This window comes from Hippopotamus amphibius, chromosome 4 (genome assembly GCF_030028045.1).
Source record: "Hippopotamus amphibius kiboko isolate mHipAmp2 chromosome 4, mHipAmp2.hap2, whole genome shotgun sequence".
Lineage (NCBI taxonomy): Eukaryota > Metazoa > Chordata > Mammalia > Artiodactyla > Hippopotamidae > Hippopotamus > Hippopotamus amphibius.
This window is the reverse complement of record NC_080189.1, coordinates 159,667,590-159,690,299: the sequence shown is the minus strand read 5'-3', so window position 1 is coordinate 159,690,299 and position 22,710 is coordinate 159,667,590. Positions and strand designations below refer to the sequence as shown.

Below are 22,710 nucleotides of genomic sequence, written 5' to 3'. Positions count from 1 at the left end.
AGGATACACCGTGGGGGGAGGCAGGTGGTGGTTGGGGGTGGAGGGCTGCAATGGCTGATGGCTTGATCCTTGTAGAACTGGAATGGTGGGCAACATTCTTTGTTTACTGGAATGTCGGGCAACATTCCCTGTCCTCAGATGCTTCATTTGAGTGGAATCATACAGTATTTGTCCTTTTGTAACTGGCTTATTTCACTTAGCATAATGGCCTTCAGGCTCATCTATGTTGTAGCATATGACAGGATTTCCTTCTTTTTTTAAAAACTGCATCGTATGTGTATACCACATTTTCTTTTATTCACTCAATCATCAACAGACATTTGAGTTGTTTCCACCTCTTGACTGTATGAATAATGTTTCAAGAACATGGGTGTACAAATATCTCTTCAAGATCCTGCTTTAAATTCTCTTGGAAATATACCCAGAAGTGGGATTGTTGGATCACATGATAATTCTATTTTTAATTTTTTGAGGAACCTCTGTACTGTTTTCCATAATGGCTACACCATTTCACATTCCCACCAACAGTGCACAAGGATTCCAATTCTTCTGCATCTTCACCAACACTTGCTATTTTCTGAGAGTAGCCATCTTAATGGGTGTGAAGTGATAACATGGAGTTTTCATTTGCATTTCTCTTAAATGAGTAATTTTTAAAAGAAAAGTTTCAAGAACAGTACAAAGAATTCTCATATACTCTCCACCCAATTTTGCTGCATTTGGTTTCCCTCTATGATAGGTCTATCTAGATATATATATGATATAGACTTTTTTTTAAAGCTCTTTATTGGAATATAATTTCTTTACACAGTTGTACCAGTTTTTGCTGTACAACAAAGTGAATCAGCTGTATTTATACATATATCCCTATATCCCCTCCCTCCCATGACTCTTCCCCACCCTCTCTATCTCAGCCCTCTAAGTCATCACCCATCATCGAGTTGATCTCCCTGTGTTATGCAGCAGCTTCCCACTAGCTATCTATTTTACATTTGCTACTGTATATATGTCAATGCTACTCTCTCACTTCGTCCCAGCTTCCCCTTCGCCCCCCACCCCGTTTCCTCAAGTCTGTTCTCTACATCTGCATCTTTATTCCTGCCTTGTCCCTGCGTTCATCATTACCATTTTTTTTAGATTCTATATATATGAGTTAGCACATGGTATTTGTTTTTCTCTTCCTGGCTCACTTCACTCTGTATAACAGTCTCTAGGTCCATCCACCTCACTACAAATAACTCAATTTCATTCCTTTTCATGGCTGAGTAATATTCCACTGTATATATGTGCCACATCTTCTTTATCCATTTATTTGTTGATGGGCATTTAGGTTCCTTCCATATCCTGGCTATTGTAAATAGTGCTGCAATGAACATTGTGGTACATGTTTCTTTCTGGATTATGGTTTTCTCTGGGTATATGCGGAGTAGTGGGATTGCTGGATCATATGGTAGTTCTATTTTCAGTTTTTTAAGGAGCCTCCATACTGTTTTCCATAGTCGCCGTACCAGTTTACATTCCCACCAACAGTGCAGGAGGGTTCCCTTTTCTCCACACCCTTTCCAGCATTTATTGTTTTTAGATTTTTTTGATGATGGCCATTCTGACCAGTGTGAGGTGATACCTCATTGTGGCTTTGACTTGTATTTCTCTAATGATTAGTGATGTTGAGCATCTCTTCATGTGTTTGTTAGCCATCTGCTTGTCTTCTTTGGAGAAATGTCTATTTAGGTCTTCTGCCCATTTTTGGATTGGGTTATTTGCTTTTTTTGGTATTAAGCTGCATGAGCTGCTTGTATATTTTGGAGATTAAGCCTTTGTCACTTGCCTCATTGGCAAATATTTTCTCCCATTCTGAGGGTTGTCTTCTTGTCTTGTTTACGGTTTCTTTTGCTGTGCAAACGCTTTTAAATTTCATTAGATCCCATTTGACATTTGTAGAGACAAGGATGGACCTAGAGACTGTCACAGTGTGAAGTGAGTCAGAAAGAGAAAAACAAATTTTGTATATTAACACATACACACGGAATATAGAAAAATGGTACAAATCAACAGGTTTGTAAGGTGGAAATGGAGACACAGATATGGAGAACAAACATATGGACACCAAGTGGGGAAAGCGGGGTGGGGGGGGTTGGGGGGGAATAAATTGGGAGATTGAGATTGCCATATATACATTACTAATCAGAAAAAATATCAAATTGTACACTTTAAATATATGCAGTTTATTGTATGTCAATTGTATCTCAATAAAAGTTCTTAAAAAATTCATTAGGTCCCATTTGTTTATTTTTTATTTTAGTTCCATGATTCTAGGAGGTGGGTCAAAAAGGATCTTGCTTTATGTCATACAGTATTCTGCCTGTGTTTTCCTCTAAGAGTTTTTAGTGTCTGGCCTTACATTTAGATCTTTAATCCATTTTGAGTTTATTTTTGTGTATGGTGTTAGGAAGTGTTCTAATTTCATTCTTTTACATGTAGCTGTCCAATTTTCCCAGCACCACTTATCGAAGAGGCTGTCTTTTCTCCATTGTATATTCTTGCCTCCTTTGTCAAAGATAAGATGCCCATATGTGTGTGGGTTTATCTCTGGGCTCTCTATTCTGTTCCACTGATCTACATTATTTCTATTTTTGTGCCAGTACCATACTGTAACCTTGTAGTATAGTTTTGAAGTCAGGGAGCCTGATTCCTCCAGCTCTGTCTTTCCTTCTCAAGATTGCTTTGGCTATTCGGGGTCTTTTGTGTTTCCATATAAATCGTAAAATTTCTTGTTCTAGTTCTGCGAAAAATGCCATTGGTAATTTGATAGGGATTGTATTGAATCTGTAAATTGCTCTGGGTAGTATAGTCATTTTCACAATGTTGATTCTTCCAATCCAAGAACATGGTATGTCCCTCCATCTGTTTGTATCATCTTTGATTTCTTTCCTCAGTGCTTTATAGTTTTCTGCATACAGGTCTTTTGCCTCCTTAGGCAGGTTTATTCCTAGGTATTTTATTCTTTTTCTTGCAATGGTAAATGGGAGTGTTCCTTAATTTCTCTTTCTGCCCTTTCGTTGTTAGTGTATAGGAATGCAAGAGATTTCTGTGCATTAATTTTGTATCCTTCTACTTTACTAAATTCATCGATTAGTGCTAGCAGTTTTCTGGTAGCATTTTTAGGGTTTTCTATGTATAATATCGTGTCATCTGCAAAGAGTGATAATTTTACTTCTTTTCCGATTTGGATTCTTTTTATTTCTTTTTCTTCTCTGATTGCTGTGGCTAAAACTTCCAAAACTATGTTGAATAATAGTGGTGAGAGTGGACACCCTTGTCTTGTTTTTTCTTGGAGGAATGCTTTCAGTTTTTCACCATTTAGAATGATGTTGGTTGCTGATTTGTCATATATGGCTTTTATTATGTTGAGGTAATTTCCTTCTATGCCCATTTTCTGGAGAGTTCTTTTTTTTTTTTTAAATTTATTTATTTATTTATTTTATTGGCTGTGTTGGGTCTTTTTTGCTTTGCGTGGGCTTTCTTTAATTGCAGTGAGTGGGGGCTACTCTTCATTGTGGTACGCAGGCTCCTCGTTGCCGTGGTTTCTCTTGTTGCAGAGCACAGGCTCTAGGCGCGTGGGCTTCAGTAGTTGCAGCACATGAGCTCAATAGTTGTGGCTCACAGGCTCTAAAGCACAGGGTCAATAATTGCAACACACGGGCTTAGTTGCTCTGTGGCATGTGGGATCTTCCTAGAGCAGGGATCGAACCCGTGACCCCTGCATTGGCAGGCAGATTCTTAACCACTGCGCCACCTAGGAAGCCCGATTCTGGAGAGTTCTTATAAATGGATGTTGAATTTTGTCAAAAGCTTTTTCCACATCAATTGAGATCATATGGTTTTTATCCTTCAATTTGTTAATATGATGTTCACATTGATTGACTTGCATATATTGAAGAATCCTTGCATTCCAGGGATAAACCCCACCTGATCAAGGTGTATGATCCTTTTAATGTGCTATTGGATTCTGTTTGCTAGTATTTTGTTGAGGATTTTTTGCATCTATATTCACATGATATAGACTTTTGAAATTGTTTTTTCTGGAGCATGTGAGAATAAGTTTAGGACATCATACCCCTGTAACCCTAAATATTTTAGTATGTATTTCCTTAAAAAAAGGACAATCTCTTAGAAGCACAGTACAATGATCAAAATTGGGAAATTTAACATTGATAAAATACTATTATTTACTCTATAGTCCATATTCAAATTTTGCCATCAATTGTCCCAATGGTGTCCTTTTATTGTAACTTTTATTTTTCTGGTCCAGGACATAATCCCTGATTATGATTATACTTAGTTGTCATATATCCTAGTCTCTTTAATCTGTAGCAGTCTCTTGGTCTTTGTCTTTTACGATATCAAAGTTTTTGAAGAATACTGGCCAGGGTTGGAGTTGCCTGATGTTTCTTCATGAGAAGACTCCATTATGCCTTTTTGGCAAGCATACACTGCTTAAGTGATGATGTATCCTTGTCACTGCATCACATCATGAGGTGACTAATATTAACTGTAATCAAGACTGACTGAGATTGTGTCTGCCATATTTCTCCACTTAAAAGTTACTATTTTTCCTTTTGTAATTATTAAGTAATTGGGGGGAAGGTATGCTGAGACTACGCAAATATCCTGCTCATCAAACTTTCCGCCACTAGTTTTAGTATTCACTGTTGTTCTTGACTGAATCAATTATTACTCTGAAGCCAAATGGTGATTTTTCTAACCCCATCATTACTTCGAATTTTTTTTTTGGCTGTGTAGGGTCTTTGTTGCGCATGGGCTTTCCCTAGTTGTGGTGAGCAGGGGCTACTCTTCATTGCAGTGCACGGGCTTCTCATTGCAGTGGCTTCTCTTGTTGCAGAGCATGGGCTCTAGGTGCATGGGCTTCAGTAGTTGTGGCACATGGGCTCAGTAGTTGTGGCTCACCGGCTCTAGAGCACAGGCTCAGTAGTTGTGGCGCATGGGCTTAGTTGCTCCATGGCATGTGGGATCTTCCTGGACCAGAGATCAAACCCATGTCCCCTAGCAGCAGATTCTTAACCACTTCTCCACCAGGGAAGTCCCATTCCTTGGAAGTTTAATAATTTACTGCATTCCACTGTAAGGAAAAGCTTTCTATTCTCCTTTATTTATTAATGCATATATTTATCTATTAGCTGTATGTACTCATGGACTCATTTTATTTAATGAGTTATAATTTATTACTGTCATTATTTATTTTGAATATCCCAGATTTGGCCAGTGGGAGCCCCTTTAAGCTACCAGCTGTGTCCTTTAATTTTTTTTTACTTACTTCCTGTCACAATAAGATATTCCAAGTTCATTTTTTTACTCTCCGTGATCCAGTCTTAGAATCAATCGTTTCTCCAAGGATGCTGGCATGTTTTAGTAGGAAATCTGAGTAGCTTTTTAAACTAAAAATTCCTTGACATGGTTATAGAATCAGAGGATACAGAAGTGAAATATTGTTGTAAATAATCTTAGAATAGTTTAAGGAAAACCTAAAAATGTTTTAAAATAAATTGAGACAGTCCTAAGTCATGCAGGACAGGTGTAAAATATAATTAGATTTATTTTGTGTTGATTGAACAAATCCTTAAATACAAAAACCCATAAGGAAAATCTCCTAATCTTGTCCAAGATGTAATAGTTATCAAAACATACTTCATTTCTGATATTTCTATAATAACATGAAGTAAGACAGAAAAACAGTTTAAATAAAGTTTAAGCAAATAACACACTTCTAGGATATGGCAGAATGAGTAACAAAACTAGAAGAGAGCTAGTTAAGCAGGGTATATTGAATCTATTTTACTTCTTCATCCCAAAGTAATTTCTTTGGTTTTAATGGGTATCCATGATTGTTGAGAAAATTATGTATTTGCTACAGTCAGATGCTGGCCTTTGATACATGGAAGAAGGTGGAAATCAGGAAATACAAGTGATACTGATAAATGCAGACCAATATCAATTAGCTAACGCAGACCACAAAGCTTCTATATAATGAATTTTGAAAATTATCTGCACGGCTGGCCTAAAGGCTTATTTTAGAATAATACTTTATAGCAGACAATTTTAATAATGCATACTATTCAAAGAGCAATTTTAAAAATGGAAGTTGCCTAGGAAAGAAGGTTAAAAAGAAATGTACAAAAAAATTACACTTTATTTAATAAAACACATAAAACGCATACAAATGTTCAGTTGTCCAATTTCTCTAATATCATCTTTTTTTTTTCTAATATCATCTTGAACTCAGTTTTGATTGCTATTAACTTTTTCAAAGCATCAGTGCAATCACAAGCCATTCATTCATGCACGCAAAAATATTTTAATGAGTGCCTACTATATGCCAGGCCCATACGAGGTGCTGGAGATATAGCACTCAACAATAACTTAAAAAGGCCCTCAGGGGCTTCCTAGGTGGCACAGTGGTTAAGAATCCGCCTGCCAATTCAGGGGACATGGGTTAGATTCCTGTTCCAGGAAGATCCCACATGCTGCAGAGCAAATAAGCACATGCACCATAACTATTGAGCCTGTGTGCCGCAACTACTGAAGCCCAAGCGCCTACAGCCCATGCTCCGAAACAAGATAAGCCATGGCAATGAGGAGCCCACGCACCACAACAAAGAGTAGCCCCCGCTCGCTGCAACTTGAGAAAGCCGTGTGTAACAACAAAGACCCAACACAGGCAATAAATAAATAAAGAAAGAAAGAATTTTTTTAAAATTAAAAAAAAATAAAAAGGCGCCCAATTCTTATTTCTATGAGGTTTCATTCTAATCAGGAAAAGAGAAAATAAACAAATACATGCATAAGAAACATACATATAGTATGACAGAAAGTAATAAATATTACAAAGAAAATAAAACAAGGGAGATAGTTTTAATTTTAAAGAGGGTAGTGAGCAAGGGTCTCCCTGAAAATGTGGCATTTGAAAAAAATTATGGAATGACTCATGAATTTGCATGTTATCCTTATGTAGAAGAAATGCTTTGCATCACTCCAATATGTATACTGAAGGAAACACATAAAAAACAATAAAAAAAAAGGGTGAACAAACATATAAAAGATGCTGAAGTGACTAATAGGAAAATACAAATTAAAAGTGACATACCAATTTACACCCATAAAATCGAACAAAAATTATTAAGTATAATATTAAGTATTCACAAAAATGTGAATAAACGGGAACTCACTTTAATATATTGCTTGTGAAAGTGTAAATTGGTATAACCCCTTTGGAGTTCAATTTTAACCCTTGTGAAGTTGAAACTATGCATACCTCATAATATAGTAATTTAAATTCTAAGTGTCTACTCTAGAGAAACTCTCACACATGGGCACAAGCAGACATACACAAGAATGTTTACTGAAAGTCTATTTATAATAATGAAAAAATGGAGTCTAACTGACCCACAGGGTGGTATAAACAAGTAGATTTTGGCTTATTTATTTGATGGAATATTAGAAAGCAGTTAATAATGAATCAAAAAATAAAGCACGCTCATTACCAACTTTTAAAAAATGAACTGATTCATGATTTTTGTAAATATACCACAAAACATTTTATTTAAAAAAAGTTGCAAAAGATATGTATATATGACATAACTCACATAAATTTTAAAACAAGACTATAATATGTATTATTTGTGGATGTACAATACATAAGTAGTAAAAATACAGAAATGTCCATGGGAACGAAGCTTGGTGTAAATTTCCTTGGGTCTCCATGGGACTCATAGAGACAAAAGGGAAAGAGAAGAATTTAAGTCACACCTAAATTCCACGTTAACACCCACTAGCTGTGAGCCTTCAGGCAAGTTACCTGTCTGTAGAGTCAATTTCTTTATCTGTAAAATAGGAATGACAATTTGTAGCTACAGTGGGTTATTAAAAGGACTAAATGACATAGCAGAGGTAAAGTACCTAGCATATTGCCTGGCACAGAGGCCCCAAAATGTTAGTTCCCTTCCCTTTTTTCCCCAGATCTAAAATGATAGCTCTACTCCCAACATTTCAACAAGGTTCAATAAGATAAATTCAAGATTCAAAAGGCCAAAAAGAAGAGATACAAATTGCTGGGTTCATAACCATGTGATCATGGATTATCAGTGAATTGCTTTACAGATCGTTAGCTACTTAAGTAGTTATCAATAAGAAAAAATATAGAGAGATCATATACCACACTCTTGTTCTTAAAGTTGATCATAATGTTCCCTTAGGATCATCAATCTTTGTTTCAGCCAAGAAAACACCGGACAAGGCTGAAAATAAGAGAGAGCCAATTCTGACAGCAAAGCCATTCTGAAATAACATGTTGCTTCAAGGAGAGTTAAAGTCAACTGAAATGTCTTAACTATGTGATGAGATTTCAAGGAATTAAAATCCTTGAAATATGTAACACAGCAGTATAACCACAGAGGTAGTTACTAAGGCTCGGAAGGGTTTCTACCTACCTACCAGATTATCTTTTTCCTGATCCTGTTTCTTCAGGTAGCTCAATACAGACATTGTGTCTTTCTCCATTCTATGCTGCTGTTTCTTTAATTCTTCATTACATTTTGCCAGTCTCCGGGAAGTATCACGATACTCAATTCTAGAGAGTTCTGTGACTTCCAGCCTGGCCTCCCAAAGGGAGGCATTGGCCTTGGCTCTCTCCATGGCAGATTCCTCAACTTTTATCATCTTCCTGCAGGAAGAGGACATTGACAGCATGTAACTATTTCTCTACTATATTAGTATTACAACTTTCTCTTTATTATTATTTGTTTTGTTTGGCATTTGCCTGGCATATATGAGCAAATACTGTTGGGAGAATGAGTTAATAAGAAATACACGTGGTCTGTTACCCTCAGTGTTTCTGAGTGTTGATATGTGCACTGTAGATGCATGGTCAAAAATAGAAAACATATGCCAGTGAGTTCCAGGAATGTGATAAGCCCTTGGCACTTCTGAAAAATGCTAGACTAACTACACAGTTGTATTTTTTAAAAAATCACATTGTGGAAGAATACTTATATTAATACATTGGGGGGGGGAAGTTAAAAATAAATTTGTATATTGGGCTATCATTTTATAAAGAAAAAAAATATTCCAAAATTACAGTAGTGGTTATCTTTGAATGATGGGATTACAGGTGGTTTTGTTTTCTGTTTGACTTTCCACGTTTCCTAAACTTTCCGGACTGAGCATGCATTACTCTCCTAAATAAGTTACTTTATAAACTTTACAAGGATTCCGTTGTGGTCCCATATATAGTGTCGCTGGACAACATGTATGACTCCAATGTGTCTAGGAACCACTAGGGTCATCCAATAAGTTTAGTGGCAATCTAGCAGCAACTCCAAGCCTGCAAAGATTTAGTACGATACTATCCACTTCAGAAATTCTGACCAGTCTGGGGAAACCTGAATAATTACCCAAATTGGGCAAACCTTTTATGTTTTCCTTTGAACCAAAAGGAATCCTTGAAAAAGCCCAAGGAACTACTTCAATCACGCAGAGGTTCTTTGGATGCCCAAGATCATCTCAACCACACAGCTGAGATCATCAGGCTACAGGCAAAAACTAATGAAACCAGATCACTAGAGCATAGTATTTGTGGGGGAAAAGGAAAAAAAAAAAAAAAGATTCAAGTTGAGGCATACACAAGCAGACACCTTAATTTGTTTATTTAACAAATAGTAAGCATCTGTTATGATCCAGGCTCTCCTCTAGGTGCTGGAAATACAGTGAATAATGCTTAGTGCCTAATTCTTGAGAAGCTTAAAGCCTTGAGCAGGGTTTCCCAACTACTAATGATTCTTTGTTTGGTCTGGGACTGGGGGTTGTCCTGTGCATTGTAGGATATTTAACAACATCCTTGGTCTCTTATCCACTAGAGGTCCCCAGATGTGACAACCAAAAATGTCTCCAGATATTGACAAATGTCCCCTGGGAACCAAAATCACCCTGGCTGAGAACCACTGGTCTAGAGCAGTGCTGTCCAATACAACTTTCTGTGATGATGTTAACGCTCTATATCTGGGCTGTCCAATACAGCCACCACTAGCCACATGTGCCTACTGAGTACATGCAATGTAGCCAGTGCAAATGAGGATCTGAATTTTTAATTTTAATTTTAACTAATTTTAATAGCCACACACGACCGGTGACTACCCTATTGGACAGCACAGGTCTAGAGGACCTCCGATATGCCAAGACATGTTATCCTGACCTTCATTTCTAGTGTCAGAACTTAACACTTCCTCATTCTCAGTTCTTTTTCCCTCCACTAGCACTTTTTTTTTTTTTTCATTCGGTCCTATGTTACTCCTATTCTTTGAGAACTTATCTGCCTCCTTGTTAGTGCATTACATATAGGCAGGGGCTGTGTCTAAATTACTTCAGGGTCCCAAATCTCACGCTCTTGTCTCAGCTGAAGAGGTATGGTTTGGCGTGCATTTGGGGAATATTGGAGCCGTCCTTCTGAGGAGCAGGGAGAGCAAGAGGAGGCTCCAGGAGGCGAGGCGGGAGGGCGCCCCTTGGCCCGCCCCTGCGAATCCCTGGAGGGCAGGCCCAGGGAGCTACGACCCCAGGGTGGCTTCTCCTTACTTCTTCTTCTTCTCTTTGTCTTTGCCCTTCCCTTTCTTTTGGTCCTTTCCCTTCGACGGCATCTTGGCTTCTCCAGGGGCCCCGCTGCCGTTGTCCTCTCTCTACGCCGCCCAGGCCCGGCTTCGTCTCCAAGGCCACCAGCACGCCGAACGGGGTAACGCTCCGCGCGGACCGTTGCCAGCGCGCAGAGAGCGCACGCGCGCGTGACGTAGCGCCGACACCGCCCCACGGGGCCCAGTCCGCTCGCCCGGCGCAGGAGGCGGGGCGGCGATCGCGCCGAGGGCGGCGGGCGGCCGCGCCGTGGCGGCGCGCGAGGTGAGTGTGCGAGCGCGGGCGCGCCAGAACCTGGCTGGGGTCCGGACTGGGCGGGCTGGGAGGCCGGAGCCGGCCAGCCCCGGGCGGCGGCGCAGATGGTCGGGGCGTCCTCTCCTAAGGGGCCGCCCAGACCCGGGCGGCCCGCGCCGCGGTCGTCGGAGCGCCGCTCTCGCCTGGTTTGCAGCGTTTCGCGTCTCGCCCTCGCGTCCTCTTCTGCCCTCGCGCCCTCTTCTGCCCTCGCGCTACAGCCAGCGTGGCCGTGGCCGCCTCGCTCTCGTCCCTGCTCCGCCTCTCCCGAAGCTGCCCCGACCTTTTTGGTTTCCTTCTCCCTCTCCTGGCTTCTAACTCTTGCTAATTCTGTAAGGGATGGCGCAGCCGGCGGGCTTCCCAGGCCATACATTTTTTGGTGAGACAGTTGAGGACTTCCCTGAGGGTGGTGGCTGGGGGTGAGGCGGGCAGCGCGCCCGGGCGTCGGGGAGCGGGGCGGAGAGAGAAGAGCTGCCACCTGGGGTAGGAGGGGCTCCGGGGCCTCGGAGGAGGCCTTGCAGAGGAGTGTCCTGGGGTCAGACCTTCGATCCCATTCTGTCCTGCCCTGGCCGCGCTGCCTGCCTAGAGCCGACCCCGGATTCCCGTTTGCTAATGATAACCTCCTGCGGCCGCAGCTCTCTCTTTTCTGCGAGTCGCGTAAAGCTGAAAGCTCCTGCCTTTTGGTGTGTTTTTTGTTTTTGTTTGGTGGGTCGTCCCTCCCACCCCCACCCCCCAACAGCACACCTGTGAAAAGGAGTAGTACTCAAAAGTATTGTTCGCCTTTTTCAGAGCAGGAGCGCTGTGATTATGCCTTCATTCAGTGAGTTAGTCCGTGAATCATTGAGGAAGATAGGGAATTTTGGGTGCCAGGACAACAGTTACGAAACGTGATGGGAGCTCTGCTGTGCGTTATTCTCCCTTTCAAAATAAATTTAAAATTTCTTTTAAAACTTCATTGTACATCTGCCTTCTCTATTTCTCTAAGGAGGGCTTAATCGCTGCACCCTGTCCAGAGGTCTCTGATGCAACCCCCCGCCCCGCCCCCCCCCCGCCTTTTTTCCCCCACTTAACGTCGTTTCTGTTTCTGAGTTGAGTGGTTAGAGGGAACATGCTGATTGGTGTTAATGTCAGTGAGCACTGAAAATCTTTTTAGCCATACCATCTGCTGGCATGATAGTGGCTTACTCTGTTCCTGGTGCTTTTCTCCCTCTGTTTGCATGTCACACTTCCATGGGTCCATGGTGGAATCACCATACACTGAAGGGGTTTATTCTGGTATAGAATCTATAAAGTTACGGTTGATTTTATATGTCTAAGGTTCTGAAAAGGCACCCTATTGATAACTTGCAGAAAACAGAGGGTAGGGCATCTTCTGTCAGAGGCTTCATATTTGGAATTCATTCTAAATAGGTTGCTGTGAATATGAAAGTCAGTCCAAGACTTGTGTTGTCTGTAGATTCATTTATAAACGTGAAACTTTGACTGTAATGAGATTATTTCTTAATATACATGCGTAATACTTTAGTTACGTGCAATGCTTTATAGTTATTTTAGCATACAACATATTTTTATTGACTTTAAGTTTGCTTTTGTAGTTAAAACTGTTATAACTTGAATATGGCTAAGAGAAATGCCCAGATTCACGCTGTAGTAGATGTAGTTCTAGAATCTACAGTCTTCTGAACCTCCACATTCTCTTCCAAAGAACTGGATGTTATTATTCAATCATCTGTTTGTAAAAAACATCTGATAGTACAGATGGTAGAGTAGGAAGTTGCTATTTAGCAATTCATCTGGTAGCATTTCCTTCCATACTTTCTTGTAGGTAGTTTTACTATGAAGTTTATTTTGCTGAATAAATTTGCTTTGCTTTATTGTTTAGAACGCTAATGCTTTTAAAATGGGATAAGCACTTAGTGTTTTGTTGACTTGGTTTTGTAATTTTTTTTTTTTTTTGCCCAGTTTACATAATTCCTGGTCAACAGAGAAATGTGGAGTGTCTCAGCTGAATCCCCATGCAGACGAGATCATTATGGTCCTGGTAGGTAGGGCAAAATATCTGGATGTAAGGTAACATCTTTGATATCTTAAAGCTGTAAATGTACTTCATTTGTTCCCCGGTTGGTTGGTTTTTTTGTTTTTTGGGGTTTTTTTTCCCCCGAATTGGATTTTCTGTCTTTACCAAATAATGTTAACTTTTCTCTTGTCCCATTGATTGTAATACCATCAAGTGTGGAGTTGCTCAAAAAGCCAAATAAGAACTTCGGACTGTATCTCAAAATACGTAGTATTTCTTCCACCAAAATTTTTTCTTCCAGTAGTTCCAAAGTTGAGTTTACTCTGTAAGGTCATCATGAGTGGCTTTATTCTGATTTAGCTTGGAGACCGAGTTTCTACTCATAAGTCATCCTTGAAATTGCCTGATAGCTGATGCTGTTCTATAAGTAGAAGAGACCAGGTGAACAGTTTCTGGTTTTGTTTTCACACAGCCTTTAGAATCTCAGATAAATATATTGTCATCTAAAGGAGACTGATCAATATTTCTGAATATCATGGAGAGTTAGTTACTTTCATCCTACTTTTTCATTGCATGTGGTACAAATGTAGAATTCTGTTAATTAGGTATCATCTTGTGATATTATGACTAGTTCACATACCTACAGGGGATAAGGAATCCTGGAGATAAAGGATTTAGTCTTATAAATTTTCAAATCAGTTTAACAGTCACTGTTTTATTTATATACAGAGTCTATTGCCACAGATAATTATATCTGTTGGCAATTTATTTGTAAAATATTCAATTTTTATTAGTTGTCCATTCTGACAAAACCATTAACAAGACTTAAAGTCAGTTCTTTAAAAAAAATTATATACCCAAATTTTAGGCCCAGTTATCTGCACTTTTCATTTCATGGATCTGTCAAATGTTCATTCGTTTAAGAAATGTTTAGTAAGTACCAACTGAATACCAGGCTCTGACAGCTTGAGGGTTACAGTGGGGGACAAGACAAGGCCCTGCCTTCAAGTGGCTTACAGTCAGGTATATAATGTGCTGACTTGGACCTTGATGTCTGAGAATACAAAACCTCATTGGAGGCTATGCACAAACAGTGAACAATAAAAATCACCAAGCAGTGATGGATGAAGGGGAGATGATATGGACCCTAAGTACTACAGGAATTTGGAGGCATGAAAGACTGTCATAGAGAAAGTTTACAGGAGGAGGTAGGCTGAAAGTAAAAGGGAAGGCTTTCTGGGAAGTTAGAACAAATAAGCAAAATCAGTGTGTGCTTGAGACAAGGAGTAATTTAACTAGAGCAGTGGTTCCCAAAGTGTGATCCACGTACCAGTGGTATCATCTAGTAACTTGTTAGAAATGCAAATTCTCAGCCCCCGCTTGAGACCTATTGAATTGGAAATGTTAGCAGTGAAGCCCAGCAATCTATGTTTTAGCAAGCCTTCCAGCGGGTTCTGATGCGTGCTTAGAGCAGAGGGTTCTGTATGAAAGCAGTGGGCAAAAAAACTTAGGTTAGGTAGCCTGGGACTTAGAAGGACTTAGAATGTTAGGCAAGAAGTTTGTCTTTTATTCTACAGAGCAGAGTCACCAACTTGTAACTTGAGGGCTGGATTAGGCCCATAGATATGTTTTTTGTTTTGGGGGGATTTTTTTGGCTACGTTGGGTCTTTGTTGCTGTGCGCTGGCTTTCTCTAGCTGTGGCCAGTAGGGGCTACTCTTCGTTGCAGGGCGAGGGCTTCTCATTGTGGTGACTTCTCTTGTTGGCGGAGCACAGGCTCTAAGAACGTAGGCTCAGTAGTTGTGGCACGCAGGCTTAGTTGTTACGAGGTATGTGGGATCTTCCTGGACCAGGAATCAAACTCGTGACCCCTGCATTGGCAGGCAGATTCTTAACCACTGCGTCACCAGGGGAGTCCCCATAGATATGTTTTATTTAGTCTACACAGTGGTTTTTTGAGTTTGTTTTTTTTTAATAGAATTAGTTGTCACTATTTAAAAACCAGATTCTACATAGAGATCTGTGCTTTTAGCTTATCCTGAAAAATCAGAAGACCTGGCAATACTGAGCTTGTCTTTTATCATGGCAGCAGTTTGTGGGCACAGCAAGCAACTTACCCTTTAAATGGAACATGTGCTTTCCAGTTGACACAGTCCCCACCACTTCCTGTTGATTACACACACCTTTACTTACATTTTCTGCCTGGCACCAGTAGGTATTTCAGAATTTGAGTTTGTAACTTCTGTTATGGACAGTTGGAAATTGATGAAAGTTTTCAGGAGGAAAGTGATTGTGACTTATGTATTCATTAATTCATTCAACACACATTGATGAGTTAGGCGTATATTACAAGCCAGGTTGTGCATTGTTCAAAGCTGAATGAATCCTGCCATGATACAGGTTACAGTCTAGTGGGAAAAATGATGAAAATAGCATTTTAGGAAGGTAGTAGCATACGGATTTGAGAAGAGAGACATTGGTGACCGGAGGACAGATTAAGAGACTATAATGGTCCAAGTCTGAGGTAATAGAGGTCAGACTTTAGATATCAGCAAGGGGCTAGGAGGGAAGAAAGAGATGGGAAAGATATCGTGAAGCAAAAAATCATCAGTCCTTGGTAAGAGATTGGGCATGAGAGAGGAGAGTTCCAAGATGATGAAGATTTTGAGTTGTGAATTAGGCAGTTGGTGGTGGCATTAATAGACAGGAAATTAGAGAATCCATTTCACCTTCTCTGTGTGGGCAGGGGCATGGAGGAAGGGGGATGTTTGGAGATGCCAGTTTGAGGTGTCTCTTGTTTTGAGTTCAGTGTATTGGCATATACATAATGAGTGTTTTTAAAAGGAAAACTTAATAGAAATGTTGTCAAGATTGCATGCTTAGGGGTAGATACCACTCATTCCATCCTAGGATACCAAGGGGATACCTGGAGAAGGTTGAAGTTGTAAACAAAATGTAAGAAGACCTTTCTTGAAAATGTTTGCTTTGGAGGCCCTGTAGTTAGAATTTATAACATTGTTCACATCCTCTCTTAAATGTATAATTTTCAAGTTTATGTTGCATTGGTAAGTTTAACTTTCTCTTTCTGGGAGAATGGAAGATACTGTATAGACTCAGACGCTTAAAGACATTTTTTGAGTATCACTTCCGCCCTTCAGAACTTAAGTCATAATTGGCTCTTGAGGTAGTTCAGGGATGAGCATTGTCGTAACTGTTGCTCTGTTGAAAGAGTAGCCAGAGTTTTTCCTCTTATGATCCTATGTTTGCAGTGCTTGGTTCCCTCAGCTTTTAAAGAACTTTTTTTTTAAGCTGTGGTAAAATATATACAACATAAAAATTTTCATTTTAACCTTTTAAAGTGTAGAATTCAGTGGTATTATATTCACAGTGTTGTACGACTATCACTACTATCTATTTGCAAAACTTTTTTATCACCCCAAACAGAAACTCTGGACCTGTTAAGCAATAACTCCCATTCTCCTCTCATCCTACCCCCTAGTAAACTCTAATCTACTTTCTGTGTGAATTTGCTTATTCTAGATATTTCATGTAAGTGGAATCACTTTGTGAGTGTGTGTCTTAGCATAACATTTTCAAGGTTCATCCATGTTGTAGCATGTATCCGAACTACTTTTCTTTTTATAGGAAGATAATATTCCATTGTGTTTTTGTATGCTATTTTGTTTATTTTGCATCTGTTGATGGACACGTGGGCGTTTTCCACTTCTTATTTATTTATTTATTTATTTATTTATTTATTGGCAGTGTTGGGTGTTCATTTCTTTTAAAAAAAATAAATTTATTTATTTATTTTTGGCTGCATTGGGTCTTTGTTGCTGTTTGCAGGCTTTCTCTAGTTGCAGAGAGCGGGGGCTACTCTTTATTGTGGTGCACGGGCTTCTCAGTGTGGTGGCTCCTCTTGTTGTGGACCATGGGCTCTAGGCATGCGGGCTTCAGTAGTTGCAGCACATGGGCTCAGTAGTTGTGGCTTGTGGGCTCTAGAGCTCAGGCTCAGCAGTTGTGGCACATAGGCTTAGTTGCTCTGTGGCCTGTGGGATCTTCCCCGGCCAGGGATTGAGCCCGTGTCCCCTGCATTGGCAGGCAGATTCTTAACCACTGCACCACCAGGGAAGTCCTGGGTGTTCATTTCTGTGTGCAGGCTTCTCATTGTGGTGGCTTCCCTTGTTGTGGAGCATGGGCTCTAGGCATTCAGGCTTCAGTAGTTATGGCATGTGGGCTCAATAGTTGTGAGTTCTCAAGCTCTATAGCACAGGCTGAGTACTTGTGGCACATGGGTTTAGTTGCTTCATGGCATGTGGGATCTTCCTGGACCAGGGATAGAACTGGTGTCCCCTGCATTGGCAGGCAGATTCTTAACAACAGGGCCACCAGGGAGGTCCCACTTTTCCCACTCTGGCTATTGTGAATAATGCTGCAGTGAACATTGATATAGAAATATCTGTATGAGTCCCTATTTTCAGTCTTGTGGATGTGTATCTAGGACTGGGATTGGCTTGCTCCCTTTTAACCGTATACTCACTATATGAGTGCCACTCTCAGTCACATTGTGAAACACACAACTGATATTTGAGTTCTTCACAGCTAAAATAAGTCCTCACAAAGTGCACAAACTTATAAACTTATGCACTTTGTTTATGGATTAGCTTTTTAGTCACTGCCCCCCAATACATGTGCACACATACATTTACACAAAAACGTAGTCTCACTTAGAGAGTGACTTGCGTCTTCTTATTATTGCTGATTTTGTAAACAAGTGATTTTATTAGAGTGGTTGCATTTGTAGTTTGAATTAAAAGAAACTGTGAAAAAGGGGAAAGAGTCCAAGAGGACTAGACTGCAAGTCAGGAGATTAACTTGGTGATCTGCTTGCCAAAGCCTGAATAGATTGGAAACAGAAATGCAAAAAGAGATAATTGCATCAAAAATAGGCATACTGAGAAGAGAGGAAATAAAGAGAACAGTGCTCTTATGAATATCCGTGTCCATCTTCTACAGGTTGAAAAAATGATATGTTAGTTGAAGGAAGCAAAGCAGAAAGCCCAGAAGGAAGAGAAAATATTGGTAAGTAACCTGTATAAAGTAGTACCCTACTTTTCCATAGGTCAGATTTCTGCTTTCTTACTCCCAGCTGAGAGCTGATAGTAAATGGAAAGAGATCAATGAGCCAATAAGAGCTGTCACAAATTCCACAACCCTTATTTGTTGGAGAGGCCCTCATTTGTGTAAGTTGGCATAAAAGTCTCATTACTACGGCTCTCTGATTCATATCCCACAAAAGATTTTTTTTAAAGTAGATAATGGCAGCTTATTGAAGGAGTGAGACACCTGACAACACTGATCAGCGATAATAGATAGCGTGATGTCAAGGAAAACTAGCTCAAAAAGCATAGTAAACTGGGACTATTTGTTGGCAGAAGGGCAAACAGTCTATAGACCTATAGCCCCTGAAGGCGTCCCAGGTTTACAGAAAAAACTTCAGACCGTAATCATAACTCTGAACCGTAAATACGTCATTTTAGAAACGTTTTTACCAAACACTATTAAAATGAATGTGTAATGGTATTTAGAGAAGAAGCATCTTAAAGACATATTTGAGGGACTTGCCTCGTGGTCTAGTAGGTTAGACTCTGCACTCCTAGTGCAGGGGGCCCAGGTTTGATCCCTGATTGGGGAACTAGATCCTGCAGGCATGTCGCAACTAATAACAGTTCTCATGCTACAACTAAGAGTTTGCATGCCGCAACTAAGACCTGGTGCAGCCTAAATAAATAAATAAATATTTTTTAAAAAGACATTGAGGAAATGTACTTATATGGAGCCCCTATTCCTTGTTTTATACATGAGGTGTCGTAATATTTGCCTTTCTCAAGTTTTTCATTTTGATTCAGCATGTTTGAAGGAGTAACTGTTTTTCAGTTGATAACAAGAAAGGAAAAATATGTTTTCACTTCTCTTCCCACAAACTCCAGTATAAACAGTGACAAATGACTCTGCTCCTTGCAATTACTCTTCTGCAAATAAGTGTCTCCCATGGTGGATATGGGTTTGGAGGCAGAGATAGTTTATCACCTCAGATTTGCATTACATTTTGCTCATTGGGACAATATGAATCCCCTCTTGATTAATAGTATCTTCTTACGTAAAGAACTTTTTACTTTTAATGAATGGATAAGAAAAGGTTGTGACTTCTGAGGAAAGTGAAGCAGCAATAGCCGCAGCTTTCCCTGGGCGGTAATTATAGTAGCTAAGTCAAGGCTGAAACAATGAAGAATGAAGGCATGCACTGCCTGACCTCATTTCAGTATAAGACTCAGATGGTTCATTGTACAGAGTGGGCCTTCTTGACACATGTCTCATGATGTTTTAAGTAAAATGGAAGAAAGTACAGAAAGAAGGAATCTGTTTATAGGAAGTAAGTTTATATTTGCTGGTAACTACCAATTCCAGTTTCTTTATTGAGAGAGTATTTGATCTTAGTGTTGGAGAGACCTTGAAAGAAATCTCATTCAACCAGCCTTCTGATTTATGAATCTACATGGACAGTGTGATACGATTTGGGCTGAGCCCTTGGGGCGAGAATTTTCTCTCCACTGAGATGAGACAACTCATATTGTTGGAAAATTCTTCTTCCTGTTCAGTCTCTCACCTGTAGTTTATACGTTCACAGGTCTTCTTATAGCTCCTTGGCAACGGTCTAATAAAAGCTGGTTTTTTAATAAAGCTCTTTTTATCTAGTTAATATTTGAAAAATGCTTATTATAAAATTTTTCAGTGGTTTTCAAATCTTTGCCATTTGTCAGTCTTCTCCCTTTCTACCAAATATCTCTTCAGTACCTAAGTGTTAATTATTAATGCTACCATTGTGTTAGAATTTTTTTTTCTGAATGTAGCATGAAGAAAGTTGCTTTTCTGTTAATATAACTGTTTTCACTCTATATCTTCCTTGATTTAGTATTTAACTTTTATTATTCATTTATTAACTGATGTCTCATTTTTCCCTACTCTTTTCTAAAATTATCGGACTTTTATTTGAAGTATTTAAACTTATTTTCACTCTTAGGAACAAGCAGGACATTGAGTTGTAGTTTTTCTGACTTTAATTCTTTTCTTAAGTAAACTATTGGGACTATAACCGGAAAAAAATGGATGGCTTCAAGTGGTGGGATATGATATTTTCAGAGCAGTTAAAAGTCTGTGACATTTTTAATTTTTAAGAGTTAATATCATTGGAATAACATATAGTTTCTAAAGCAAGAAGTATATAAATTGTTAATAGAAATATATATAGGGGACTTCCCTGGTGGTCCAGTGGCTAAGATTCCATGTTCGCAATGCAGAGGGCCCAGGTTCGATCCCTGGTCAGGGAACTAGATCCTACATGCATGCCGCAGCTAAGAATTCGCATGCTGCAACTAAGATCCCATGTGCCGCAACTAAGACCCAGTGCAGCCAAATAAATAAATAAATATTTTAAAAAGAAAGAAAGAAATATATACAGGGAAGAAAAAGCTGAACACAAAATATTATACAAATACTGGTTATAACTGGCAGTAGCCAGCCTCCAAGATGGCCCCCATTGATGCTCATGTCCTGGTATTTATGCCCTTGTATAGTCCTCTTGTACATTTCATTGGCATTGGTCTGTATGACCAGTGGAATATGTGGAAAGTGATAGTGTATGACTTGCAGGGTCATGCAAAGCATTGCTGCTTCTGCATTGCTCTCTCTTGGATTGCCCACTCTGGAGGAAGCCAGCCACATTGTGAAGACATTTAAGGCCCTGGAGAGCCCACGGGGGAAGCAACTGAGGCTTTTTTCCAACAGCCAAGATCACCTTGCCAACCACCGAGTGAGCCATCTTGGAGATGGGTCCTCAGCCTTAGCCAAGCCTTCAGATGACTACAGCCCCAGTCTGCATCTTGACTACAGGGTCATGAGAGACCTTGAGCCAGAACTACCCAATTAAGCCACTCCCAGATTCCTGAACTGCAGAAACTATGAGATAATAAATGTTTATTGTCGTTCTAAGCAACTAAGTTTGGGGGTTATTTGTTGTGTAGCAATAGATAACTAAGGTACAGTATCCTAAAATATTTATTGGTTTGATATGTAGAAGAGAATCTGGACAATGTAAACAGTGTTTACTATCTTTTAGATTTTTTTTTGGAAAGTCACTTTATCACAGTTTTAACAGTTGAACGTGTTTGGTTAAAGAAATTCAATTTAGCTATAGAACTAACAGATTCGGAAAAAGAAAATCAGTATCTCCTAAAACAAATTGAATAGGTATTCATTAATCATTACATGCTCTCTTAAAAATTTGTTTAACTATTTGTGAAAGTTTTTTTCTATCACTTTGCAGTTTATTCTTATTGTCACTTCTTATTGAGCACCTTCTTGGAAACTCTTCTAGGTGCTTGGGCTACATCAAAACAAAGATTTCTGCTCTCAAGGAGCTCATATTCTATCGGAGAGACACAGATGGTAAGCATAGTAAATAAGCTAGTATGTTAGAATTGAGAAGTGGTATGGAGAAAAAAAGTAGATCAGTGTAAGGGGGATTGAGAAAGCAGATGGAGGTAGGGGACACACGGGGGAGAGTGGTCAGAGTAGTAAAGGTAGGCCTCTATAAGGAAGCGGCATCTGAACAATAATTGAAGGAGTTGCAGGAATTGATTAAGTGGATATATGGGAAAAGATTGTTTCAGACAGTGGGGACAGCTAGAGCAAAGACCGTAAGGCAGGAGCATGTGTAACATTTAAGCACAGAGTGTGGCTGGAGTGAGTGAGGTGAAAACTGTTAGTAGATGAGGTCAGAGAGGTAACAGGGTGGAAGGCAGAGCGGGTGGGTCCACGAAGGCTGCTGCTTGGACCTTGCTACTCTGAGGGAGATGGGAAGTTATTGCTGGACTTTGCAGAGGAGAGACATGCTCTAACTTATATTTTAAAAGGATGACTTTAGTAGCTTGTTAAAAATAGACTCTAAGGAGCTTCCTAGTTTGCGCAGTGGTTAAGGATCCACATGCCAATGCAGGGGACACGGGTTTGATCCCTGCTCCAGGAAGATCCCACATGCCGTGGAGCAGCTAAGCCCGTGTGCCACAACTGTTGAGCCTGTGCTCTAGAGCCCTCGAGCCACAACTGTTGAGCCCGTGTGCCGCAACTACTGAAGCCCACGCGCCTAGAGCCCGTGCTCGGCAACAAGAGAAGCAACGGCAATGAGGATCCCGCGCACTACAGTGAAGAGTAGCCCCTGCTTGCAGCAACTAGAGAAAGTCCATGTGCAGCAACTAAGACCCAACACAGCCAAATAAATAAATTTATTAAAAAAAAAATAGACTCTAAGAGAGTCAAGGTAAAAGCAGAGATCTGATAGGACAATATTAGAATAAATCAAATGACAGATGATGTTGGCTCAGGCCAAGGCAGTGGTGGTGGAAGCGGTCAGAAATGGTCAGATTCTGGAAATGTAATAAAGGTAGACCAGCAAGAAACAGATCAAAAGCTCTTGGTCATGCACAGGAAAGAGATCATGTTACTGTAAGACTTTCACATCCTGATGCCAGTCTCTGACCATCCTTCTCTGCTCTGGACTCTCTTCCCCACCCCCATAGCTACCTTTTCCTAGTGCCATACTGGCTGACCCTTCCTGTGACCTAACAGTTAAAACTGTGGGCTCTGGAATTAGACC

General features: G+C 40.0%; 2 protein-coding genes across 10 annotated transcripts in view; one reads left to right on the top strand and one right to left on the bottom strand.

The window, feature by feature from the left end:
• The window catches only part of BBOF1 (basal body orientation factor 1), a 30,874-nt gene extending 19,971 nt beyond the window's left edge, over positions 1–10,903 (bottom strand). Inside the window, exons 1-2 of the mRNA XM_057733851.1 lie at positions 10,642–10,903; positions 8,509–8,737 (exon numbers count right to left, since the gene is read on the bottom strand). Coding sequence (XP_057589834.1) covers positions 8,509–8,737; positions 10,642–10,703 — 291 coding nt within the window. The 5' untranslated portion in view covers positions 10,704–10,903. The remainder of the gene's footprint in view (positions 1–8,508; positions 8,738–10,641) is intronic.
• The window catches only part of ENTPD5 (ectonucleoside triphosphate diphosphohydrolase 5 (inactive)), a 34,531-nt gene continuing 22,688 nt past the window's right edge, over positions 10,868–22,710 (top strand). For 2 of the 9 annotated variants that reach the window (XM_057733850.1, XM_057733840.1), the window contains exons 1-3: positions 10,996–11,132; positions 12,946–13,024; positions 18,015–18,080. The gene's annotated coding sequence lies outside the window, so the exon portion shown is untranslated. The other 7 variants (XM_057733845.1, XM_057733841.1, XM_057733842.1 and 4 more) reach the window with 7 other exon arrangements.